This window comes from Pongo pygmaeus, chromosome 18, assembly GCF_028885625.2.
Source record: "Pongo pygmaeus isolate AG05252 chromosome 18, NHGRI_mPonPyg2-v2.0_pri, whole genome shotgun sequence".
Lineage (NCBI taxonomy): Eukaryota > Metazoa > Chordata > Mammalia > Primates > Hominidae > Pongo > Pongo pygmaeus.
In genome coordinates, this window is record NC_072391.2 from 76,874,252 (window position 1) to 76,897,864 (window position 23,613).

General features: G+C 43.1%; 1 protein-coding gene and 1 long non-coding RNA gene across 3 annotated transcripts; one reads left to right on the plus strand and one right to left on the minus strand.

Annotated features, from left to right (window-relative positions):
• Window positions 1-1,113: 1,113 nt before the first annotated feature.
• MAF (MAF bZIP transcription factor) lies at window positions 1,114-16,003 on the minus strand. 2 transcript variants are annotated; one of them, XM_054454389.2, is made up of 2 exons: window positions 14,062-15,981; window positions 1,114-1,175 (listed from the first exon to the last, which is right to left on the minus strand). In XM_054454389.2, exons 1-2 carry the CDS (start codon window positions 15,174-15,176, stop codon window positions 1,142-1,144), a joined length of 1,149 nt encoding a protein of 382 aa, XP_054310364.1. In that variant the 5' UTR covers window positions 15,177-15,981; the 3' UTR covers window positions 1,114-1,141. The 2 variants fall into 2 exon arrangements, with proteins under 2 accessions (XP_054310364.1, XP_054310363.1); XM_054454388.1 differs by lacking the exon at window positions 1,114-1,175 and adding an exon at window positions 9,122-9,848 and having other exon boundaries at window positions 14,062-16,003.
• Window positions 15,988-21,843, plus strand: LOC134738515 (uncharacterized). Its single transcript, XR_010124245.1, has 3 exons — window positions 15,988-16,247; window positions 17,290-17,592; window positions 20,783-21,843. It is a non-coding gene; the product is annotated as an uncharacterized LOC134738515 (long non-coding RNA).
• Window positions 21,844-23,613: the final 1,770 nt, after the last annotated feature.

The following is a 23,613-nucleotide window of genomic DNA, read 5'->3' on the forward strand; positions in this document are numbered from 1 at the left end:
TTAAAGAAAACATTAATTTCATCTAAGGCTAGAAAATAAACAATGAAATATTCACAATCCGGTTACTTAAAGTAAGACTCTCATGGTAGCACCGTGTAGAAGTAAGTAATCAGATACTATTTTTAAAAAGTGGGAAAAAAAATGAGGCTATGTTTTTCCAACACTCTCAACTCACTGGATCCTTAACGTACCTCCTTTGCAAAGAGCAGCAACTCGAAAGTGTGATTTTTGCCCCCCTCAGTTTCACTAAAAACCAAAAAATACATTTCATGCAAATTTCTCAGCAAGCACAATTTTTAATTAAAAAAATCAAATGTACCATTAGCCAATAAGAGGTGATAAGAATACATAAAACTATGACACTAAGTAATTATTGCTGTAAGAATGTTGGTCTAGTTTTCCAAATGAAGAGGGTTCATAATAAAATTCATGCTGGGACACTTGTAATTGAAAACCCATTTAAATAGCTCAATTCCATTATTTTAATAGATGAAAATCAGGTTTCTGCTTCCCACCCAACTCCTCCTTTCCCTTCTTTCTTGTACTGAAGTGGGGAGGGGATCCATAGTCACATTTGGACGCAGAAGTGGGGATACACTGTGCTTTGAAATCACACTAAAATGTCCAAATGTAAGCAAGAACTGAATTATAAGTGACTGTAAATTTGAAATGTTTACGAGGCCCTGGTAAAACTGGCCAAGGGCGATGGATACTAGTTTCACAGATTCACCCAAATTATCTGACACTCAAGTAGAAGAAGCAGCTCTTTGAATGTCAGTAGACTCACGTTGGATAAAGCTGAAGTTCTGAGATCTACTCAAACTGGATTAGTAACTTGACATAACACACGGATATAATGAAATAAACACAGAAAAAATAAATGCATGCTGATTCTCACATATATCGCACGTATCCCTCCTCTTTGGCACCTAGTGTCACCATTTACATGAAATGTGAAACCCAAATACTAAAACTAATGAAACAGGAACTTTTCACATCTAAAAAGTTAGCAGCATTCCTTGTTTGCTTCCTTGCTTTTCCCTTCATTAAAAAAAAAAGAAAAGGAAAAAAAAAAAAAACTCAAGCACATGCAAATCAAAAATCAATATGTACCTCTTTGACTTCAGGCAACTGGATTTTTTCACATCACTGATGTAGAGGATTCCCTTGGGTACCTGATTTAGTAAATATATTAAAATAAACAAAGGGTAATTAATAACCACGAAGAATGTTTCAAGAACAGTATGCTACAGGCAGCCTAACTATCTATCAAAAGGGCAGAATTACACCAAAAGAAGAGTGATTTTGTTCCATTTGCTTTTGTGTGGTGGCCTCAACCTTGTCAAGCCAGAGGAGGGGTTGGTGTGGAAGGGAATGGCCTGCGATACAAGTTCACTTCCTCTGAACTATTGCTCCTCAAATGGGAGGCTGAGATAGCCATAACCCACTGGCTGGCACCCTGGATCAGCTTTGAAGCTATCCTCAGTTCAAAGGGAGCCAAGAGATTCTGGGTTCATAGAAGGGAAGGATTCGAATCATTTCTGATGGGCTTCTCTCAAGTGCTCTCAGGCTGTCCACCCCTGGGAGAACCACACTGGCCCAGCTTCTGCCGGCGTGTGCTAGGGTTCCTTCTCTTCCATCTGCCCCCACCTCCTCTGTTGCTCTGTCTATTCTGCTGGCACCACTGACCTTAACTGCAAATGTTCTTTTAACAAATAGAACCACTTAGATACTGCCTCTTTATTTATTAACTTCTGCCCTGTTTAAATTAGTAGCAGGGAGTGCTTAGAACGGTGATATGAAAATGAGGTTGCTTTAAAAAAAATCTTTTTGCTTCACAGTGAATAACAAAGCACAGTAATTCAAAGTAGTTAGCTTTCTATGGTTCAAAAAATGCTTATTGCTATTAGCTGTACTAATGTAAGCAGGAAAATAATTATCATTTACCGCACAGAGCCCAATATTTTCCAGACAGCAGTTTAATAACAAAGCAGACCTGTCATTTCTTCCTATAGTTAGTCACACTATACAAGTTCGGACTGTCAAAATATATTTAAAATCTAATTTAAAAAATTCAACATCGTCACGGAAAATCTGTGTACAATAATGGCGATAAACTAGTAAGTCAATCTAATTATTTTTCCAACATGGATATTCAGTTATTTTTCTTTAATCTCCCACACTTTTATTTGGATTACCTTACAATTGGTGTGAACAAATATGCTATGCTCATGCACCTGCTGAATTCTCTAGGCTGCTGTAATAGAACATATAATCTTTCTTTACTTACATTTTCATTCAGCGTAACCCTCTAATTCCTTCAAATGCCCTTTATCTAAATGGTAAGACTATGCCCAAAGCACTCGGATAAATAATTTCTTACCCTTGTATCTGTCAAAGTTGCCCTAAATATGTTATATGCATTTATTCACATTTTGTATAGAAATGCTTTTCAAATCGTAAGGTAGAAATTACTCGCCTTTACGTATTAGTATACATTATTTTTTGCCAAATATATAATTTCTATGCAAAAAAATAATAGGAAAGAAACAAGAAACAGAATGAAGTGATAAAACCTGGAAGTGTATCAGTATCAATTGTTCTCCATTTGAAGTTCGGATGGCTAATCTCTTTAAAAAAAAAACTTCCCCTATAGGATTACTTTATTTTTAATCTTTAGAAACAACAGATTCTTTTAGAAACGCAAATGAATAGAGTTTAAAAGCTTAAGAGATTGTGGGGAGAATATTTTTGTAATTCCTTGGGGGCATTGCAAACATATGTTAAGCTTCGGCAAGGAATATTTACATGAGATCATATACTTGTGAGGCATTTTTCAATTTTAGAAAATTATTACAAAGCAATAATTGGACGTAGGCTTTGCAAAATGCCCCCTTTGCCTTCCTGACCATATCATTGATAGTCTCCGTTATTTTTGGAGGAAAAAAAACAGGCCTCATTAAATGCGATATTTGGCATCTTGCCTGAAATCTCATAAAGTAGTTGTCCTTTTTAGATCATTGGTGTCATTTTCTTCAAGATGACCTCTACTCTCTGGCCACCTGGGGAAACCATCCCGTTATCACAGCATTTACTTTCAAAAGAAGGGTGGGGCGGAGTAGATTCTGTTTGCACACCTGAAAAGTGTCCAAAAGCCATTGCAGTTTCTGTGTTCATATTACCTTCCTTCAGACCAGTTACTGGGGAAAGATGGTGGGGAAAAAAGAGGTCTCACTTCGGGGTAAGAGAGATTTTTGAGCTGGGCCGCAATGAAGTAATCTAAGCCAGATGTCTACGAGCACATAGCTCTTATGCTTGGATCTGTTTACCTAACAATTGAAGAGTTCTTTAAATAGCACAGGAGCGTGCACTGATATTCCAGGGAAGATTTTAAAAGGGCTCATTACCTGCACAGTGCAGTAAATTAACGTGGGGATCGCGACCTGAAAACGTGTTGCAGGCTGTCAGCATGTGTCTCCACACTGCTCCGAGTCACAGAAAGTCTGGCAAAGGGAGCTTACCTGCCTTTTACTTGGGAAGATTGCCCTAAGACAGCAGTTTCAGCCCAGGCTCTGCGCATGCCTACCAAAGGACAGAGTTGACTGATGAACTCTGCCTTTCGGATCATTTTTATTTCATAAAGTGGGAACTGTAGATTTATCTCTTTTCTTTCTTTCTTTTTTTTTTTTTTTAAGATACAGTCTTGCTGTTTTGCCCAGGCTTGAGTGCAGTGGCGCAATCTGGGCTCACTGTAACCTCCGCCTCCCAGGTTTAAGTGATTCTCCTGCCTCCCAGGTTCAAGCGATTCTCCTGCCTCAGCCTCCTGAGTAGCTGGGATTACAGGCACGTGCCCCCACGCCCGGCTAATTTATGTATTTCTAGTAGAGACCGAGTTTCACCAGGTTGGCCAGGCTGGTCGCAAACTCCTGACCTCAGGTGATCCGCTCGCCTGAGCCTCCCACAGTACTGGGATTACAAGCATGAGCCACCATACCGGGCCAGATTTATCTTTTAATAGCTTCCCCCCTCCCTAATGTGTTAAAGGGTCCCAGGAAAAAATAAATGAATAAATAAATAAATAAATAAATATTTTAAGCCAGATGAAAAAATATATTGGAGTGAATGCCTGAAGATGGAAAGACACAAACATCACCTTTTAACAGATTTAATCTTAGAAAGATTACCGAGGGTTTTTCCGCCTTCTATGAAAAACAAGATTTACATAAAAAATCTGACAGTGTAAAAAGCATCTCAGATACTGACATGTTTGTTTTAGTTTCAATGTATTTATCCGTGCATGAATAAATCCTTACCTAAGAGAGAGGGAGAGAGTAAAAAGTAGATTTATTTTTTTTAAGGTATAATGATACTTGCCTAACTTAAGTATTCTCACAAACCGAGGGTCCCTCTAAGAAAAAGGCCCCTCATGGAAAAGATCCGTTCTGAAAATAGTGGTTTTAAAAGTCTGTCCTCTTGAGACAGTGCCTGGATGCCTGAGATGTGTCTAGAACTGTGTGAAATCCAAGAATGCAGGCAGGACCCTCATCCTGGCGCTGTTGGAGCAATCCTCATAAAGTTTGCTTGACTAACTTTGTTTTATAATGTGCATCAAACTACACCACGGAAACCCCAAACCGTATCGAGATTTCCGTAAAGATTTTTCAACATGCTATCTGGATTTCCCGCTTGCCTTTCTCTTTTTCCCTCTTACTCTGTCTCTAGCCGAAGCAGGCAAAAAAAAAAAAGAAAAAAGAAAAAAAAAAAAAAACTGGAAAATGGGCCGGAAAACTAATAGAAGAAAAATCAAATGATCTGGAGCCGATGATCTTATTTACAGAGGGTTCCTGGGGCCGCTATCGGGTGGAGCGAGGGGGTCTCAAGGTGAAGGGCGGAGCCTTGCGGGGACCGAGTCTTGCTCCCTCCCTCCAGGCGCCCGCCCACCCAGGAGAGCGGCGCACCAGGGAGTTTTGATATCCCCGGAGCTCGCTCGCGCTGGGGCAGTCCTCTTGACTTTTTAAACCAAATTTGAACACAATCCGAGCTCCTGCAGGGGTGCGGGAGCTTGGGTGGGCGCGGGGCCCTGGGGCGCGCTGGGTGTGGCCGTCATTAGCGCCCCCGGGCGCCGGGCGACGTCGTGGGCATCTCCGAGGGGCGCTGCGTTGCTGGCGTCTGAGCGCACCGGCTCCCTGGGCACTGCTGCGGGTCTGGGACTGCAGGCCCGGCCCAGGACTGAGGGACTCGGTAGCTTCAGGCAATCTTCGGGACCCGCCCCCTCTGCCTGGGCTCCAGTCCCTGCGCACCTGCTGTACGCCCCTCGGGGGACCTCAGAGGGTGGGGAGCACACCCAGCCCCACGCACCTGCAGCCACCAGGCTCGGGCAGTGATGCCCAGGGCCACTGGGCCCCCCCCCCGCAGAACCCATGCATAAAGGACTGGAATGCAGTGTTCCTGTCCGGGGCCCGCGGGGTTGGCGGGGCGGGGGCGGGGGGGATGATGGAGGGGTATGGAGGGAGGGTTGTTCTTAGAAAATGCGAGAGAGGACAAACTCAGCATCCTCTCTGCCTTCATCTCCTTCATTCCAGGCTTCAAGACCATTGCACCAAAAGCTCTGGCCAGCTTTAAAGATTCCAGCTGAGCTTCCAGTGACGCTCCGCGGACCCTCTCCCTCTCCCTGTCTGTGTCTACACTTAAACTGGGGCGGAGGTGACTTACTGGGTCCCAGACCTCAGCTTCCGCCACTTGTTGGCCTGAGGACAGTGCCTTCTGAGGCTCTTTCATGGCCCTGGATGACCAGGCATGGGAGGAAAAGGTGTCAGAAATTATGGAGATTGGACAGGAGTCCAATCTCCTGGGATTGGACAGGAGTCAGGTGGGAAGGGTGCGGACCCTGGTGCTAAGGACCTCACTGTTGTTTCTAGGACTCTGTGGAGAGCTCACAACCTGTCAGTGGCTTGTTAGTCACCCTACAAACAGATCCTTCTTGGTGGGAGGTTTTGGGGGGACTCTGAGAATGACCTGGAGCTGACCCCTGGCAACAGAAGGTCATAAGCCAAGGTTGGCCTGTGTTAGTCTGGGCCATACTCTCCCAGCCTCTGCAGGCAGGTCCCTTCCTCTCCTCTGCTCTCTGGGCCTAGTTTGAGGTTGCCCATTGTCCTGGGATCCTCGGCCTGCTTTCCTTCTGCAGAATTCCTCCAACAAAGTCAGAAACGCACTTCTACAGGCCTCAAGAAGTGGATGAGGTCATATTGAGAACCAGGGCAACTATAGGTTGCAAAAAGGGACTCTGAACTCCTACCTAATTTTTCAGGCCAGTGTTCACTTTACAATTATCCTTGTTGGGGATTCTGGAAGGAGAGTGATTTTCACTCCTTCCTATCCAGTTCTATAAGGTTTCATGACTTCTCCTGTTCCCTAACGGAAAGCACCAATCACAAGGAAAAAATGGTTCTTTGGAATCTCATCTTGGAAAGGGTCAAGGCTGGTAATCAGAATATTTAGAATAGAGAAATTCAGAATGCGAATCACTGGTCTGCAGCTCACACCAAGGCCTGGGTTGACGGGTGAGGGGCAGGTTGAGGAGTGTAGGGGAAAATACAGAAAACTCTTTCCTCTCCTTCCACTCTTTTTCCCAAAGCTCAGAAGACATGACTCCTTCATCCATCTTTCTTGAATTAATGCTCCTTCTAATTGTAACTAAAGATCTAAGGTGCATCTCTGTAGAAGAGAGGAATGTGATTTTGCAATCCACAGTTCTAATTATAGGGAAAACTGTTATTTAATAAAAAGGAAGGAAAAGGAAATGAATTGTGTTGAACAAGAGAAGAGGTGCTCAGTAGATGCTATGATTCGTGTAAGGAACTGTGCATTCCAGTCATAGTCGTGGAAAATGTGTTTTGTGAGTTTCTTAAAACTGTACGACTCTGACGAAAATTCATAGAAAGATCTTATTTCTGTGTATTGTTGGTTTGCTCTTCCCATCTCAGCCTTTTTCGTTCGGGCAGACTTACGGAAAACACACAGAAGGCCTTCAAATTTAAACAATAAAATACTGTCATGATGTTATAAAACTATTGCAGTGACCATTTAAATATTGGCACAACATGTCTGGCTGGTCCAAAATGTCACCATCATCAAATCACAGACTGATATATTTATAAATACTCAAATGTTAAGACATTGATGATTTCCTCAGATCTCTCCATTTGGGTTTGCTCCCCAAAATTGTTTTCAAAAAGGAAACGTGAACATATTTTAAAGAAATGGACAGCCGAGCCTAGTTTATTTCTGGCATACATGCTCACTAGGTCTGACATTAGCCACGGAGCAAGTGAAATTCAGACTGGTAACAGGGATTATTTCTGGGCCTCCTGCTTTTAAAGTTCTCCTTTCTCTTGTTTCCCTTATTTCTCACCTCCTACAAATGGTGCAGGGAACAGGGAGCCCGAGATTTTATTTGCTATGCCTTCATGAAAAGCAATTTGATTTGTTTGTTTAGTTTTGTTTTGTTTCTCTCTAAAGGGTAAAGATGCTCTCAATTTGTGGCAGGACTGTGTTTCTTTATGCCCCAACAATCATGAGACAGCCTGGGAGACTGAAATTCTCTCACCCTGTCCCCTACCCCCACTAGGGAAAAAAATGCTAGACAGAGCTGGGTTTGTTCAGGAGCTGGGGCGGAGCAATGCCTGGAGAGAATTCCCCTTTTCTGGGGCTGTTTCATGTCTGAATTTTGAAGATTTATATCAAAAGCGAGAAAAAGCAGTGTTATGGGAAGTTGGATTAAGACTCTTGCTCCGCTTTTAAGCAAATGCTTCAAAACAAACAAATCCTGATTGAGGTGGCTGGACCTGGACCACCTCCTTTATAACTACTACATGGCCTGCCTGGACTTGGGACATCTTCTTTTAGATTTAGGATGGGCTAAGAGTGAAACAAACTTCCAAGTTTCTCTTATTTTCCTCAAAACAACAAGGAAGGCACAGGACCCAAATTATTCATTCAGCATCCTGACAAATAATCAGAGGAGATAAAAATTGTAGCCTATCACTGCAGATAAAACTTCTCCAAAAAAAATAAAACAAAACAAAAGAACTAAGACATTTCTTTAAAGAGAGGGACAAAATTATTTTTGAAAAATCAAATGACAGTGAATCGTAGTGGGGAACCTTGCAAATCAGCAAAGTGAAGCTGGTAAATCTCACTTCCTATTCCCTCTTAGTGAATGTTTATATTAGCAGCGCTAAGAAGAGCTTGGTTGTGTGTTTTACTGGCATGGAAATCAGACGGCTGAAGGTTGTCACTCATGTACTCTTGTATTTTAGTCTTCCAACCTATCTCAGTCTTTAACTACCGGCAGGCAAAACAGAAAAAAACAAACAAAAAACAAAAAGAGAGAGAGAGAGAGACTCATGTGGCAATCAGACTTTTAAATATATTGATTGGCCTAGTAGACTAGAGGAGTGTATTTCATAAAGCCAAGAGTATGTGAATACGGAAGTAAGTTGGCCTAAACGAAAACAACGGCCACAACAGCAAAAGCCTCCCAATGTACTGTGCTTGGGAACCTTTGAACGTGTCATAGGCAACTCTAGATATTTAGACCAGGACATGCTGGGAATGCAGCTACCGAGACAGCTGTGTGCCATGTTTGTGAGGGTGACCATGATTTGCCTTCTGTCCACTGCTTTTAGCAGGAAAACTGGCGGTGTGGCAAGGGTATGTTTCTACTTCAGAATAGAAGTATCTAGAATTGGTGTTGCTAAGTAAAAATGACTGGGGTAAAGGCACAAGGGACAAAAGATCAGAGCGTGAGCATCCTGCATTCAGTAATAAACAGCATTTCCCATCGGAAGGGTCTGTGTTGAAAGGCTCCCAGGTAGTTATGGCTTTGAGACAGCGAGGAAATGATGTCTCCATAGCAGATTTATCTGCTAGGCAAAAGTAGTAGGTCTGCCTATTTGATGTCAATATATTAATGTGTCAGATACATTGTAAAAAATTATTACATGGTTTTTGAAAAGGGAAACATGCAAGAAGCCAGGGAAATGTAAAGGAGGTGATTTTTTTTTTTTTTTGAGTGTTTGGGAGCAAAAAAGAAAAGGGAGCAAAAAATCACACAGAGGGTGTGTATTTATCTAACTTTGTATTTTGCCACACATTGTTTTCATTTACAGCTATGTCTGACAAATGAGCATGTTTGACATCACTGATAAATGCAACACTGTCTAGGGCCTACGAGAAAACCAGGGGGCTCGGCTCCGCTGGAGCCTCTGCCCGTGCATTTGTTTAGGGAAGGGGAGTCGAATATCTATTTTTCTTCTTAGTAAAATTATCTGCCAGAGAAACAATGAAGCATGAAAAAGTACTATTTAGAATGTGCATGCCTATATATGCTTTTAAAATGCTAATTGTTGCATTCCAGGAGACTTTCCATTATATATATGCATATATATGTATCTTTGTAATTTCAGTGAATTTTTAAAACTAGTATGGCAGGTTGAAAGCAATGCACCTGTTTACTTGCACACACCATAAATCGAAAAGCAGGAGTGCGCTTTTCTACGGGTCTCTATGAAACCCCCAGACAAGAGGCATAGTTAATTACTATGGAAGTTATACATTTAATAGCCTTCTTCTCTAACACAGTAATTTTTATTTAAAAAGGAGACTAAACAGAAGTCGGGGTAGGTGGTTCTCCATGACTGCAAATAATAATACTAATGATGATTTTTTTTAATGTACAGCTCTCACATAAATTTCATTTTATGAACACACTGGTAAGTACACGATGCTGGGGCTTCCAAAATGTGGCGTATCCCACTGATGGCTCCAACTTGCGAGTGGGCTCAGTTCTGTAATTGGAATGAAAGGAATTTTAACACTATTTAGACAAAGACTCAAACGCAGCGTAAAGGGGAAAGCTAGATTTCCTCATATGATTTTTTTTTTTTTTTAATTTAGAGACTTATTGTAATGAACGGCACTTAGGACTTAGGAGTTCTTTGTAAGAAAATAAAACATTTGTTTGCCACTCCCACTATACTTCAAAGTTTTCAGTAATTGTTATTTCTAAAAATGCCTTTTACTAGGAGTTAGCCTTCTCTTACAGCCAGCCACTCAAACCTCATTTTTGCCAGCACCTTTGCACTTGATTTTCTAAAGTTTGGGGGCCCAAACCTGCTTATTATATTCAATTGCCTTGTAGATTCCTATCAAAATGCTTAATTCTACACAACTATATTTTCCTTCCAATCCAGGCCTCATTCGTCATGAGATAACTGCAATAACTACATCCAGAATATCACTCTTATTTTGAGAATGTTTGCCTAAAATCTTTCATCAGATGCTTTCTTGTAAAAGTGTTCTTACCATTTCTGCTTCTTCAGAGTTTGTGTATCTCTTAGTTGTGATCAGGAAAAAAAAAAAAAAAAAGGAAAGAAATACCTGAAGTCAAGAACACTTGACTTCAAGCTCATGAGGGGAGGTTTACTATTACGACTTTTGTTAAGCAAAATTAAGCGTGGATTCAGGAGCCTATCTAAACTAGCACATAAAGGAAGGTCAAAATGTCGAGGTTATACACTGTCTTCGTGTTCTGTAAAAAATAGGCAGGAAGGCCAGATGATAAACTGGCCAGAATTTAGCAGCACCAAACACAACCTGTTTTCTTCAAAATAAGTCTTTCAGTCAGAGTTGCAATATTATCTTTTTTTCTTTTAAGAACTGCAGAAAACAAAACAAAAGTCATCGTGTTTGGCTATATTTTCAAAACAGTGCTGGCTTTGTATAACATTCTATTAGTGTGCTAGGGGAAGATGACTAAGAGTGCAAACTGCATGAATTTGTAACATTAGTTTCATGAATTTGTGTCATTTAAAAATAGGTCAGCGCTTAGGAGTCCTACTAGTGAAGGTAGTTTTGAGTCTTTCCAAGAGATCTTTAAGTCAGCCCCCATACACAGCCTATTTTGGGGTAAATACCAATAAATCAAAGCACAGCCTATATTCCACACAGGTATTATTTTTTGCTTTTATTTCTGGGGATAGCATGATCTGAAATCATTACTAGCTCATCTAAGTAGAGAAGTTCTCCACTGAATATTCATGGTGAAATATGATTTGATAACATAATTTAAACCAGATATGTACTTGGAAATATAGAAGTAAGGAGTGGATTTTCTTTTTCCTATTTAAGACAAATGACCTTCAATGTTAAAGAGAAAAGCAAAACAAAACAAACAACTTTGATTTGTCATGTTTATGTTAAATCTTGTCAGGCCTTGCTAACAAGAAAATCACGGTGTGTAAGAGAAGAAGGAAAAATAATCAACTTTAGTGAAAAGGCAAGCGCTGTTTCTCTTTACCATTAAATGCATATGAGCACAAGCCACCTCTGATGCGCCATATTTGTCTGGCTCCTCTGTCTATGGATGGCTTTGCTCCTGATCAGAAGTGTAGGGCCATGTTCAGGAAGCCTAGTTCCACTGTTTTGTTTTGTTTTTCCCACCAAGGGCAATTATGGCTCAACTCATTTGAAAACTGAAAACTTTGGGGAGAAAAAAATGAGGTCATAATTTACATCTATATTAAATATTGCTAATCAGTATATGGGGCCAGCCTCCTCACTTCAAAAAACAGCCTATAATTTCACCCTGAATTACTGTCTCCCTATTCCTCCATGAATCCTTCCACTGGAGAAAAGGATGCATTTTACACTTTTAATGAGGTTGTTGGGCCCAGTTAAACTGTACACTAAGAAACTGAGTACAGAATCAAAAAAAAAAATGCCGTTTATTATTGTAGATTATTCTTTTCTTGATATAACCAGAATTGAAAATGAAAGAAAAGCACATAGGAACATCACGCGTGGTTAGTTAGTAACTCAAGATATAAAACAATTTTGCACAGCAAAATATGTAAAAGAAAAGTAACTGACAAGATTTTTTTATATTTATTGTGGTAAGATTTACTTTTCATTTCTTTTTAAAGACAGGATGTCAGTCCCTGAAAATAACATTTACTGATTATTGCCTTTAAAACTGTGGATTTTTTTTAAGTTACAGAAAATCCAGTTCTGCACCACAATACAACTGTAAAAAAATCTGCATCATCTTAAAACTGTGCAGTAATGCCATTTTTATAACTGCATAAATTTTATTAGCGTTCTAAACAGTTTTGCAATTTTTTTTGTATTATATGCTTGCAGGTTATATCTTAGTGCAATTCAGTCCCAAATACTTTAATTTTGAAAAAAAAAAACATACATTTTTGAACGTAAAATACCCCTACAGATATAAACAGGGGCGTTTCCCCTTTTAATACTTTGGTTTTCAATACAGTCAGTGGTATAGCAAAGACTACACATACCCAACTTATATTTAAGTTGCAAGCACATGCTGTATAAGCTACTTTTTTTAAACAGTCCCCTTGCAAACTCTACCCCCCTTAACATCACAACAGTAAACAATTTAGTGCATCAATCGTTTAAAAAATCTACAGCTAAACAGACCTAACTCTTTCAAATTTATCTATAACATTCCTTTATCTGTAGCATACATTTTAACTGGGCTAACAGATTATAAAAACTAGAATTAAATTATATACTAGAAACCCAGAGCATTCCACATTTGACAATGACCAAAAGCCAAAAAATATAAAATAAAAATAAAACAAACCAAAAATAATGGGGCAGTTTCTCTTTTTAAAAAATAAATTTTAGACTGCTTTTCGGCAATAGCACGATTTTAGTCCCCAAAGTGGGGCGTCATTCTTATTAAAAAGAAAACATTAAGAGTTCTTCAATGTTTGCCAGGTTAAATTTGTAACCCATTCTGGTATCTTTGACAAGGAATGCCTTCAGTGCATTGGGAAGTTGAAGTTCTGAGTAACTCAAAGCAGTTTTGGAGCAGATGCAAAATTTCATGGGAAGAAGGCTCTACGGTTGCACTTTTTTGTTCTAAACTCGAAAAAGTCATGAGGCAATAAAACAAAAGTATGAATGCCATGCTATAAGTCTTCGAACGTCCATTTCCAAGCCAAAAGAAAAAAAAAGGAAAAAATAATTATACCATACATGTCCAGCATGCAGGCTTTTTTTTATTAATATAATGTCTCTTTTCCATAAAGTCTTTGAAACAGTTATAGTTCATTGTTGCTAAGACAAAGTAGCAAGCATAATAATGCATGAGATGAGAATGAGTTTTTTTAATGGCAGACTAAACTCTCAGATTTGGCATCACAAGGCCAAAACTCACAAGTCACACCCAGAAGGTTGATGCAGGCTTGATTGTGGAAGGTTCATGAGGATTTTTTTCTCTATTTTAGCATAACAATGCTAAAAAAAACCCGATGGAACTCGGCACGCTGCAAGTCTATAACATTTCACATTTTTTTTTCCTTTGCAAGCTCAATCTCACATGAAGAACTCAGGAGAAGAAAAAAAAACTTTGCTTTTTTTTTCTTTCATCTCGGAAGAGATGGGTTGAGAGGGAGTGAGGGTGGAGGTTGGAAAAAAGGTGGGCAACACAGCAAGCTCCAAAAGTAAAATTAAAAAAAAAAATCCAAACAAAATAAAACACACACACACACAGAAAATGAACACCAGTTCATGAACTGAAGAGGAAGAAGAAAAAAAAATATGTGAATGATGCAGGCTTCAAAGGTGAGCAACGTTTCACATGAAGAACTCTGCTGAGATCTTTGAACATTGTGCAAGTCCGGGGGTGGGGGTGGGGGGTGGTGTTAAAAAAAAAAAAAAAAAAACAAGCTAGCAAGTTATGGAGAATTTCAGATTGGCAATCCATGAGCCAGACACCCATTCCCTCCCCAGTTTAAAACAGCTACCACCACCACAAACTCGAGCAGGGTGTGTGTGTGTGGGGGGTGTGTGTGTGTGGTGTGTGCGTGCGTGTTTGTGTGTGTGTAGGGGGCCAAGGGGGCCAAACTCGGTGGGGGGGGGGGTGAGGTGGTGGCGAGCATGGCTCTAGAACTAGCAAGCCCACACCCGAGCCGGACCCCCGCGGAGCACTTATCAGGGTGGCTAGCTGGAATCGCGTGTCAGACTCACATGAAAAACTCGGGAGAGGACGGGTTGTCGCTGCTCGAGCCGTTTTCTCGGAAGCCGCTGCTCACCAACTTCTCGTATTTCTCCTTGTACGCGTCCCTCTCGCGCACCAGCCTGGAGATCTCCTGCTTGAGGTGGTCGACTTGCTGCAGCAGCTGGTTCTTCTCCGACTCCAGGACGTGTCTCTGCTGCACCCTCTTGAAGCGGCAGGACTGGGCATAGCCGCGGTTTTTCAGGGTCCGCCTCTTCTGCTTCAGCCGGATCACCTCCTCCTTGCTGACCCCGCGCAGCTGCCGGTTCAGCTCGCGCACCGACATGGTCACCAGCTGCTCGTCGGAGAAGCGGTCGTCGAAGTGCAGGCCGCCGGCGGCGTGGTGCGGGTGCAGGGCGCCCCCCGCCCCCGCCGCGCCCCCGCCGCCTCCGCCGCCGCCGCCGCCGCCGCCCCCAGCGCTGGCCGGGCCACCGCCGCCCGCGCCCCCCGCGCCACCGGCCGAGGCGGACGCGCTGCCCGCGGCGCCGGGCGCGCCGGCCGTCGGGTGGTGGTGGTGGCCGGCGGCGTGGTGGTGGTGGTGGTGGTAGTGCGGGCCCGCGCCGCTCTGCGCGGCGGCCGCGGCGATCACGGCGGACACCACGGCGGCGGCGGGGCCCATCTCCTCGCCGCTGCCGCCCAAGGAGGCGCCGGCACTGGCCCCAGCCGCCGCGGCCAGCTGCTGCGCCCCGCGCGCGTAGCCATCGAAGCCGCCCTGGAGCTGGTGGCTGTTGCTGATGAGCGCCTCGACTGCGTCCTCGGGGCTGAAGCCCAGCGCCTCGGGGTTCAGCTGCTGCGGATAGCCGGTCATCCAGTAGTAGTCTTCCAGGTGCGCCTTCTGCTCGCTGCCCGAGCCCGGGCTGGGCGCCGAGAAGCTGGGGGAAGGGGGCACCGAGCTGCACGGCGTGCTCATGGGGGTGGAGGACAGCGAGCCCCCGGCGATGAGACGGCCGCACTGGCTGATGATGCGGTCGGTCTCCACCGGTTCCTTTTTCACTTCGAACTTCATCAGATCGAAGTCATTAACATATTCCATGGCCAGGGGACTGGTGGGCAGGTCGGAGTTGCTCATTGCCAGTTCTGATGCCATTCTCCTGCCGCCGCCGCCGCCGCCGCTCCGCCAGATGGGCTGCAGGAGAGGGGCCAGCGGGCTGTGCTGGGTGGCCAGCGGGTGAGCCAGCTTGCCGGGCTGGGGCGCTTCTAGCTTGCGCGGTGGTGGCTGGCCCGAAACCTCCGAGCGCGCTCACACACACACCCCCCACCCCGCCCTGCCCGCGCCCGCCCGCCCTCCCCCCTGCTCACGCCAATGTGCTCCCGCGCTCGCCCCGGCCCCTCCTTGCTCGCTCGCCTCCTTGCGCGCCGAGCCGGCGGCTTCAGGCTCGGGAAGATCCTCCGCGGGCTGCGGTGACGGCAGCGGTGGCTGCGGCGGCGAAGCTGGAGGAGCCCGGCCCGGTGCGCGGCGTCCCCCGCTCGCCGCTCCGCTGCGCGCTTTGCATAAGGGCTCGCCTCGCCGGCCCGGGCTGCAGGCAGGGCGCGCGCGGCGGCCGCTCGGGGCTGGAGGCGCGGCGGGCGTCTGTCCGGGCGGCGCGGGCCTTGGCACGGGGGAGTTAACACTTCATGCTTCTCGCCTCCTCTTCTGCTTGGCTCTCTTTATTATTTTTTTCTTTCCTCTCTCTCCCTCGCGCGCTCTCTCCCTCCGTGCAAAGTGCAAGGCAGAGGTGCAGCCCGACTGGAGGAGAGGGAGGGGGGAGTTTAGTTCTTTCTTGCCTTTTTTTAAAAAAGCAAAATAGCGAAGTCCTGGGTAAAGACGAGGCAGAGAGCAAAGGGGGGAGGGGGCGGCCAAGCCGACAAGCAGCCCGAGCTACAGCTCGAAGATGAAAAAAGATTTTAAAGCCTCTGATCCAGCAAGAAGAGTTTAAAGCAATTGCTGAGTTTTATAGCACTCGTGACGTCAGGTCCAAATGAGAAATTGACTGGCACTCCGGGCCAATGGGAGGCGGCGAGAGCGGCCGCGATTAGCATAATAGTATAGAAACAAGGAAACTTTTCGGAGCTGTCAATCAGGGCCCAATCAGCTGACTGTCAGCTGGGACGGGCTGGCTTAACCCTTCCTGCGCCGCTGCCTACCCAGGAGGGAACGAGGCCCGGCGCAAAGTTTGGTGTAAGAGGGGAAGGAGTTTTTCCAGAGGGGCTTCGGCAATCCGGGAGGACTTGGGAGGACGGTTTGCTTTTCTGTGGAGCGCAAGACAAGCCTCCCATCCGGAGCACCAGCTCTCCGGGGGCTCACTCTGCTGGGATTGGCCTGATTCCCCTCCCCTGCCTGCCCTCCACCCCCAGGATTCTGAATTCGCCTCCCAGCTTTTCCTCCTCGCACCACCTCTGGCACCCAGGTGTCTGCCGGGGACTTTCCTTCCCTGAGCCTGGCCGTGCCCGGCGCTCAAACTTGGCCCCAACTCTTTGTCCGTCACTCGGGCGCCCGTGCGGGGAAGGGACCGGGAAGGGAGGGATGCACTGGGGTGTCCGGGTCGGGGCTGCGGGCTGGACGCCGCCCGGTCGTGCGCCTGCCCAGAAGGCTGGGAGTCCGTGGAGAGAGAAAGCCCATTTTATCACTGTCTTTAAAAGGAGGTAAAATAAGTTGTTTAGAGGCCATTCCTCATGGAGACTGGCTGCCCGCTGGCGTCGCGTGCCCTTGGACAGAGCGAGCGCCTATGCGAGATAACTCCGGGGAAGCTCAAAGTCAGGTCAGCCGGGCTCAGCCCTCTGGCTCCTGACTGGCCGGAGTTTGGCCTTTGAGACTCATATTGCGCGCTCGCTCTCTCTCTCTTACACACACACACACTCACACTCACCCATCCCCTTACGAAATCTGACCTCTGTTTATCAGGGTCAGGCGCGCCCTTTGCACTTTTACGTTTCCTTTAATTATTTCGGACTTGATCGTGGCTGGGAGCAAGGGGGAAAAACAATACCCCAGCCCTCACCAGCTACCCTCGAAGGGTTAAATTTTAAACCGCGGTTTCTGGAACTAGTCCGGAAACGCAGAGTGGGGGGTGGGGTGGGGGAGGCTGTTCCCCCCACCCCCAGTTGCAAATGCTAATAAGTAGTTCAAATTTCTAGATTGATTCTGTAAAAGTTTATGCAAAAAAGAAATAAAGTAAAAGAAAAGAGAAAGAAGGAAACCAACAACTAACTCTGTTTCTAAGATTTTAAAGCGATAGGCAAGTCGAAGAAGCAGAGATTTATTTGGAGAGAAAGCTCCTGAAACCGACCCAGCCTTTGGAAGACCAGCCCGCCTGCTTAGAAGTTGGGACTGTTGATTCCTTCAATTAATGAAATGCATTTGGTGTTGTTAATCGTATTTATTTTACTTTATGAGAGGGGGGAGACGCTAGGAGGGTGCATTAAAAAAAAAAAAAATTCTGAAAAGCCTGCAAAAGGATCGAAGAGTGGAAACTATTGTTGGAGCGAGTTGTTTTTTACCTCAACAGCGCCACCTTTCGGCAAAGGTCAGTTGAAATTGATCCGTGTCCAGTTTTGTCGATGAAGTGAAAAGCAGCTGGTTACCCAGTGTGGGAGGAGGAAAGAAGCACACAAAGTTAGTTTGACTGAAGTGGGAGAACACGACCCTATAGGAAAGGGGTCGAAGAAAGTGCTGGCAGATGCAGGGATCATTTTTGCCCCTCCTCTTCTCCTTGATTGTTGACAAAGAGGCCAGGGGATACAGACACCCTCGGGGTGTAATTTCTGGCTGAGACCTTTGCAAGCAGATCCCCATGTAACAGGGCCCCAAACCCTTTAAAAGTGCCAGGATGGATTTTCAACGGGCTTTATGGCAATATCAATAGAATTTAAGTTACTTGTAATTCAGTGATAAATGAGATGTCTCTAGTAAGTAAGATTAAGTGCAGTGCTATAAAGTTGTTTATCTGAAAAGTAATTCTCAGAAAACCTGACTTCTGACACTTAGTCATATATTAAACCAGCGTCTTGAACATTGCACTTCAGAATGGTCTTCCCCACCCCGCAGCATGCTTTGCTATTTATAACCTCAGGTGTCTCTCACTTGTTCCTTGCACCATATTAGACGTGTGTTAATTTCTCTGATCCTAGTAGACTTCAGTTTCAGCAAACCCAGGAATCCTTAATGGGAGACTTCCCAAAAGATTTGTAGGCACATCCTAATCTGAAAAGGGCAGCACTGTTGATATTTTTCAGACAAGTAGTGTTTCTTTTCATCGTGACTGCAGAGAAGTTGTTTATAAGGGTAGTTTTGGTCTTATAAGAGCATTTTGTTGGGTGGAATAAACTATGTCTATTACCAGTTTGGGGAAGAAAGAGTGAAGATTTTGTCAATATTTATGCAACCTAGCAGAATTCCCTTGCTTTCCTTCTGTTTAACAATATTTTACCTAGTAATGAAGTTAAGGGATTATAGTTTATTTAGAGGAAAATCCACACTTTCCATTACATAAGCATTATGTCATTTAACATTGCCCATAACAATAGTTTTCTAGGTCTTTTTAAAAGTCAGTAGTCACAAATGTCTGAAGTTTATATTTTTCATGTAAAATACGAATTTAAGTATTTTTAGAAAGAATTTATTTTTTGTTTGTGATATATTTTTAATCCTTTTGCATCATATTTGTGTTAAAAGCTGTAAAGTATGATCATTGCCTCTGAAAGCAGTATTATAATAAATAATAAGTAATATTTTATACACAAAGTTTGCTAATGATGAAGACTATGCCGTACACATTCATGGCTGAGTATCTAATTGTTACATTGTTATATATCATTTCTAGAAATTAAATGCCCATGTTTGGGCAGCTAAATATATTATTATCTGCACATTTTTATTGTTTATTTATGTACACTGCTGTGAAGACATGGTATTTTTATTTCTCTTATTGCAAGGTCTTTTATAGTCTCCCATTTTCTCTTGGGAAAAAAAAGAGAGGATCAGAATTATGTTTTTAGATGTGTAGCAGTAGTGCTGTCAGGCTTATAACTTAATTCTCATTTTTATCCTTTTTACATTATTATTTAGTGATTCACAGGGGTGTCTAAACATTTACAGTTCTCTGTTAGCAGCATTTCTTTTATAACAATTGAGCTCTCTCATTTTAATTAGTACTATTCAGGTTTTTGATTCTGTACAATTAAAGTGGGCCACATTTCTTTAGACTTCTTTGCTAACATTGTTTGTTTCACTTCTATCCAAACCAATCTAATCCAAATACAATGTGAACTGTGTTTTCTTACTGCTTAACATCCCTTTGCTGTATATACTGTAGTAATCTCTGTAGAACAATATACAGTAATTTAGAAACCATGCATTTGTCATTATTGACCAATTCGGACCAGTAGTATTAAAGTTTCTGAAAGCAATGAATATTTATATAAGATTTTTGAGGGGGAGGAGGACATGGGTTACATTGCATAGAATATTGTGACACAGTAACATCAGAAACACAATTATAGTTTCACATCAGTACATACATAACGACTTCATGCAAAAATGAAAAACAAAACCCCGGTTCATGTCCAAATTACAAAGATTAAAAGCTTAAAGGAATATATTTTCCCCGATTGTGAGTTATAGCAACTCAAATATATCATGTTGGAATCAGACATCCATAATCTGAATAGAACGGGATGCATCAGGTATAGTGTCTGGACTCTTTGTTTAGGAGCTGATTTTATGGGGCAGAACTAACCAGTGTCCACTAAATTTCACTGTGAAACCAACTAAATTGATTTGAGAAAGAGTTCTTCAGAGTAACTGAATGATAAGGCGTACACTGTTCTTAGGTCTAGTGTTAGATAAATCCTTTTAAAAGTCTTCAGTTAGCAGGGTAAGTAAATCACAAATCACTGTTAGCAGATTCATGGAAGAAAATTAATAGAATCAGATGAGATAATCTGATAAGGGCAAAATTGCTGAGGAAACAGTCTTGCCTCATATTGGAGAATGTGAAACAACAGTCTGATTACTAGGAGTCGTTATGAATAGGTGAATTATGTGCTAAATAATCATCAGAGTAATTCAGTATTTATTAATTCTTTTCTCTTTAAGCAATTCACAGTTGTAAGTTAAAGCCGCTCTCTCTTTCAAGACACATCTTTTATAATTTTTATTAGAGGTAATTTATTATTTGCATTACCTATGTTTACTTCATAATTGAACATTTTGCATTCAAATTTATGTAATGCATTATGCTTGAGAATATATTTCTGCCTGATTAGCATAGATAGTCACTTACCTCATGAATTACTAACAAAGTTTATCTTAAAATATAGGTTTTTTTATTAAGTGGAACACAAACATATGTACAATAAATTCTGATTTTCCAGTGCAGTTAGAGAACAACTCACATTTGGTTACCGGGAGGCGAGAGAGGAAGCAAAATATAGACAAATGAGATGTGTAGGTTTCTTTCCAAGGGTATCATTTAGATGGGAGCATGTTTGTAGGGTGGGGTAGGGGGCAAAGTGAAGAAGGCCCTAGGCTTTCCATACACTGTTTGGATTGGATGATCTTGACATAAAATGTGAATTCTGGAAAAACCTGTAATTAGTGATCTCTGCCTTTGTAGAGAACCATGATAACAAGTACATTAGCACTGGAAGAATTTGGGGGTTTTGTTTATCATATTTTTGTTTCAATTATTTGCTCATTTGTTTTTGTCTCTGCAGGGTTCTTCCTTGGAAAACAATATACATCACTTAATGAAATCTTTGTTTGTTTTGCACAAGAGATGTAAAAAATCCAGATGTTTTCTTCAGTGAGAATTCCTGGGAAGGTGTACCAGCCTTCTTCTCTTTCTTCACCTGACAAAGACACCCAACACGGCCTCGCAGACCGGAGGTGTTTAATACATAGTTTTGTGCACACATGAACGTGGGAATGAAAGGGCTCCTTTTGGTTTTAGACAATAGACAGAGCTATAAAATGATGATGGAGCCTGTTTTCCCCACTTTTGTCGTTTTAAGTCAATAGATTTCCCGGGTTTCTTCCCCACCCCCACACTTTGCCTTTTCAGGGGATAGGCATCTCCTTAGATTTTTGTTTTCCTTCAATTAGGGTCAGCTTTATGATTTGTTCTTCCACTGTCATCCTTTTTCATCCTATTCACAGCCTGTACCGGTGAGGGAATTTGTCTCAAAAGCATTCAGCCCTTCAAAGATTTTTATTGTGGTGAACTCAGAACTGATTAACAGAAAAACAGAAACAGAAAAAGGGAACTGATATGGGGGCGATCTTGATGCGGGTTGCGTCTCTCATGCATGATAACTCAGAGGACAGGCTCCTCGGTAGTGCGGTAGTGCTAGTTCTGTGAAGTTTTTTCACCCTCCTTCCTAGCCCTGGAGGCGGGGTGATTCATAGCTCCTGTTCCAAAGGCATTCAGCAGCCATTCGACCTGGGAAAGAAATAGAGTTTTAGAAAATACAGGCCAAACGTAGAGACGCCTGTGATTACCAGGATGAGTATGTCAGTGCAGGTGGCTTCTGAATTTCTGTTTCTGAGTTTGTTTGGCTGCCTGAGTAAAGGGGTCCCTTACAGCCCTGTTTTATACCTTAGTTCTTGGTGACAACGTGGGTGTTGCTGATCTCTCTGATGTGTTTTTCTGTGCATTGAAAACACCAGACAGGCTCCGTGACATCCTCGCAGCATCTCCCATCATAATGGAGTGTTCCTAATCTGACAAAGAATAGAATATTACCTCCCCATCTACTCAAAATTATAGTAAAATTTATCACCCTTCTGCTAATATTTTTCATTTAGTAACTCTATAACAGTGATACATGCTCCTTGTTAAATATAAACATTTGAACAGGACAGAAATAGAAGAATAAAATATCAAATAAAAGAACTGCTATTCCTCATCTCCACCCCAGTCCCTAAACCCTAGTCTCGGAGGTTACCGTCTGTAATAGTTGGGGTATACGTGTGTACTTTTTACAGACTGGCATCAAAGCATGTACATAGTTCTTTAACTTGTGCTCCCTTTAAAACACATTCATGTTAACAATTTCAAAAAGAGATTTTGGGCACTTCTGTCTTCTTTGGCAGAATTCGCCTAATGGAACCTCAGACTGGGGGAAGTTTGGAGATCTGATCTTAACACCGTCCTTCCAACCGGTATAGGAGCTTGAATCTGGTTTAGGTGAGCTGGCAGCATTCGGTGACAACTTCTCTGCTAGGACCAACAGACACCTTTCTTGGGGCCCAGAAGACTGCTAAGGGTCCACAAAAACATTTAAAAAAACTTTTAAAATAGAAGTACAAGAGGAATGTAGTATAGCATGGATTATGTCTGTCATCATACCAACACAGTTGTAAAATACAATTTAAAATATTCTTTAGTAGAACAAAGGGTCCACAGAAGCCAAAGTGCCCAGAGCCCACAAAACTCCACACATGACTCCAACTCTGTGTACCTGATCCCCTCCAATGACGGGATGATCTCAATTTTACCTCCTATTATGACCATCTATATTCTCACAGTTCCTGAGGTTGTCAAGAAAGCTCTTGTTTAACACGAAGTCATACTCCCTTCTTCTAGACCTTAGCCCTGATTTTATAGACTCATGAAGCCATGTATAATAAGTGCTTCTGTGCCACAGAGCCTTTGGGAAGTTGGAGAGAGCCAATATGACACCCTTTCCCTGCTTTTTGTTTTTCATTCAAAATACAGCCAGCGTCTTTAACTTTTCCACACGTTTTGGTTTTAAGTGCCAACTCCTTCTGGTTGCTAACTCCTAGGTGGGCGCACCTGGTTCCTGCTGCCCTCTGAGGGTTCAAGTCTCAGAACTGAATGCAGATACCCAGGTGTGAACCTCCCATCCTAGGGAGAGCACCTATGTTCCACCTCCTTAAGCTGCAGTTTGTCTGCTCCTAATACAGCCCACAATTTCACCAGCCTCTCTGGCAGACACTTAACACTGGTGACTCATCATTGATGGACAGTGGACTCAAGCCCAGGCTTTTTCTTCTCACATTTCCCCCATCCTAGATTTGTGTGCTTGTTTTTGAACTCAAGCACAGAAATTCATAGCAATCCTCCATAAGCTCCATGTCCTTAGATTCAGTCCGTTCTGGGCTTGTCTAAATCGGTTTGGATCTAGAATGTACCATCAGCTAGTTTTAATTTGTTTTTCAGCTCAGTGCCAGTGGCAAATGAAATTGATGTGCTTTTTATATGACCTAGCCTCACGGAGCCAGGTCTGTCACCTGCAAATTTGGTATTATCAGGATTAGAGATGGTGCTTCTGGAGTGTCTCCTATGGTGTGAGCCACAAAGGAGCTCATAAATGATTGGAGGTTTTCTGAATTTCCTGCTCTTTCCCTGAGTTGCTGATAACAACATTGGAAGCGACAAAGCCCTGTGGCATCTCAGTGGAGACTGTCCCTCCGAACTCCACAAAGTGACTCCCCAAATCATTCAAGTCCCCTAATGGACATTTTAAATGGACTCTGCCTAATTGGTAATTGGAGTTATTTTAAACTAAATGACCCCGTCTGG

Bases quoted from the DNA above. Each gene is read 5' to 3' on its own strand.
- MAF (XM_054454388.1), bottom strand. From the start codon at position 15,176: ATGGCATCAGAACTGGCAATGAGCAACTCCGACCTGCCCACCAGTCCC. The intron at 9,849-14,061 runs GTGAGTCTGACA...TTCCAATTACAG, and splicing joins TCCTCTCCCGAGTTTTTCAT to AACTGAGCCCACTCGCAAGT.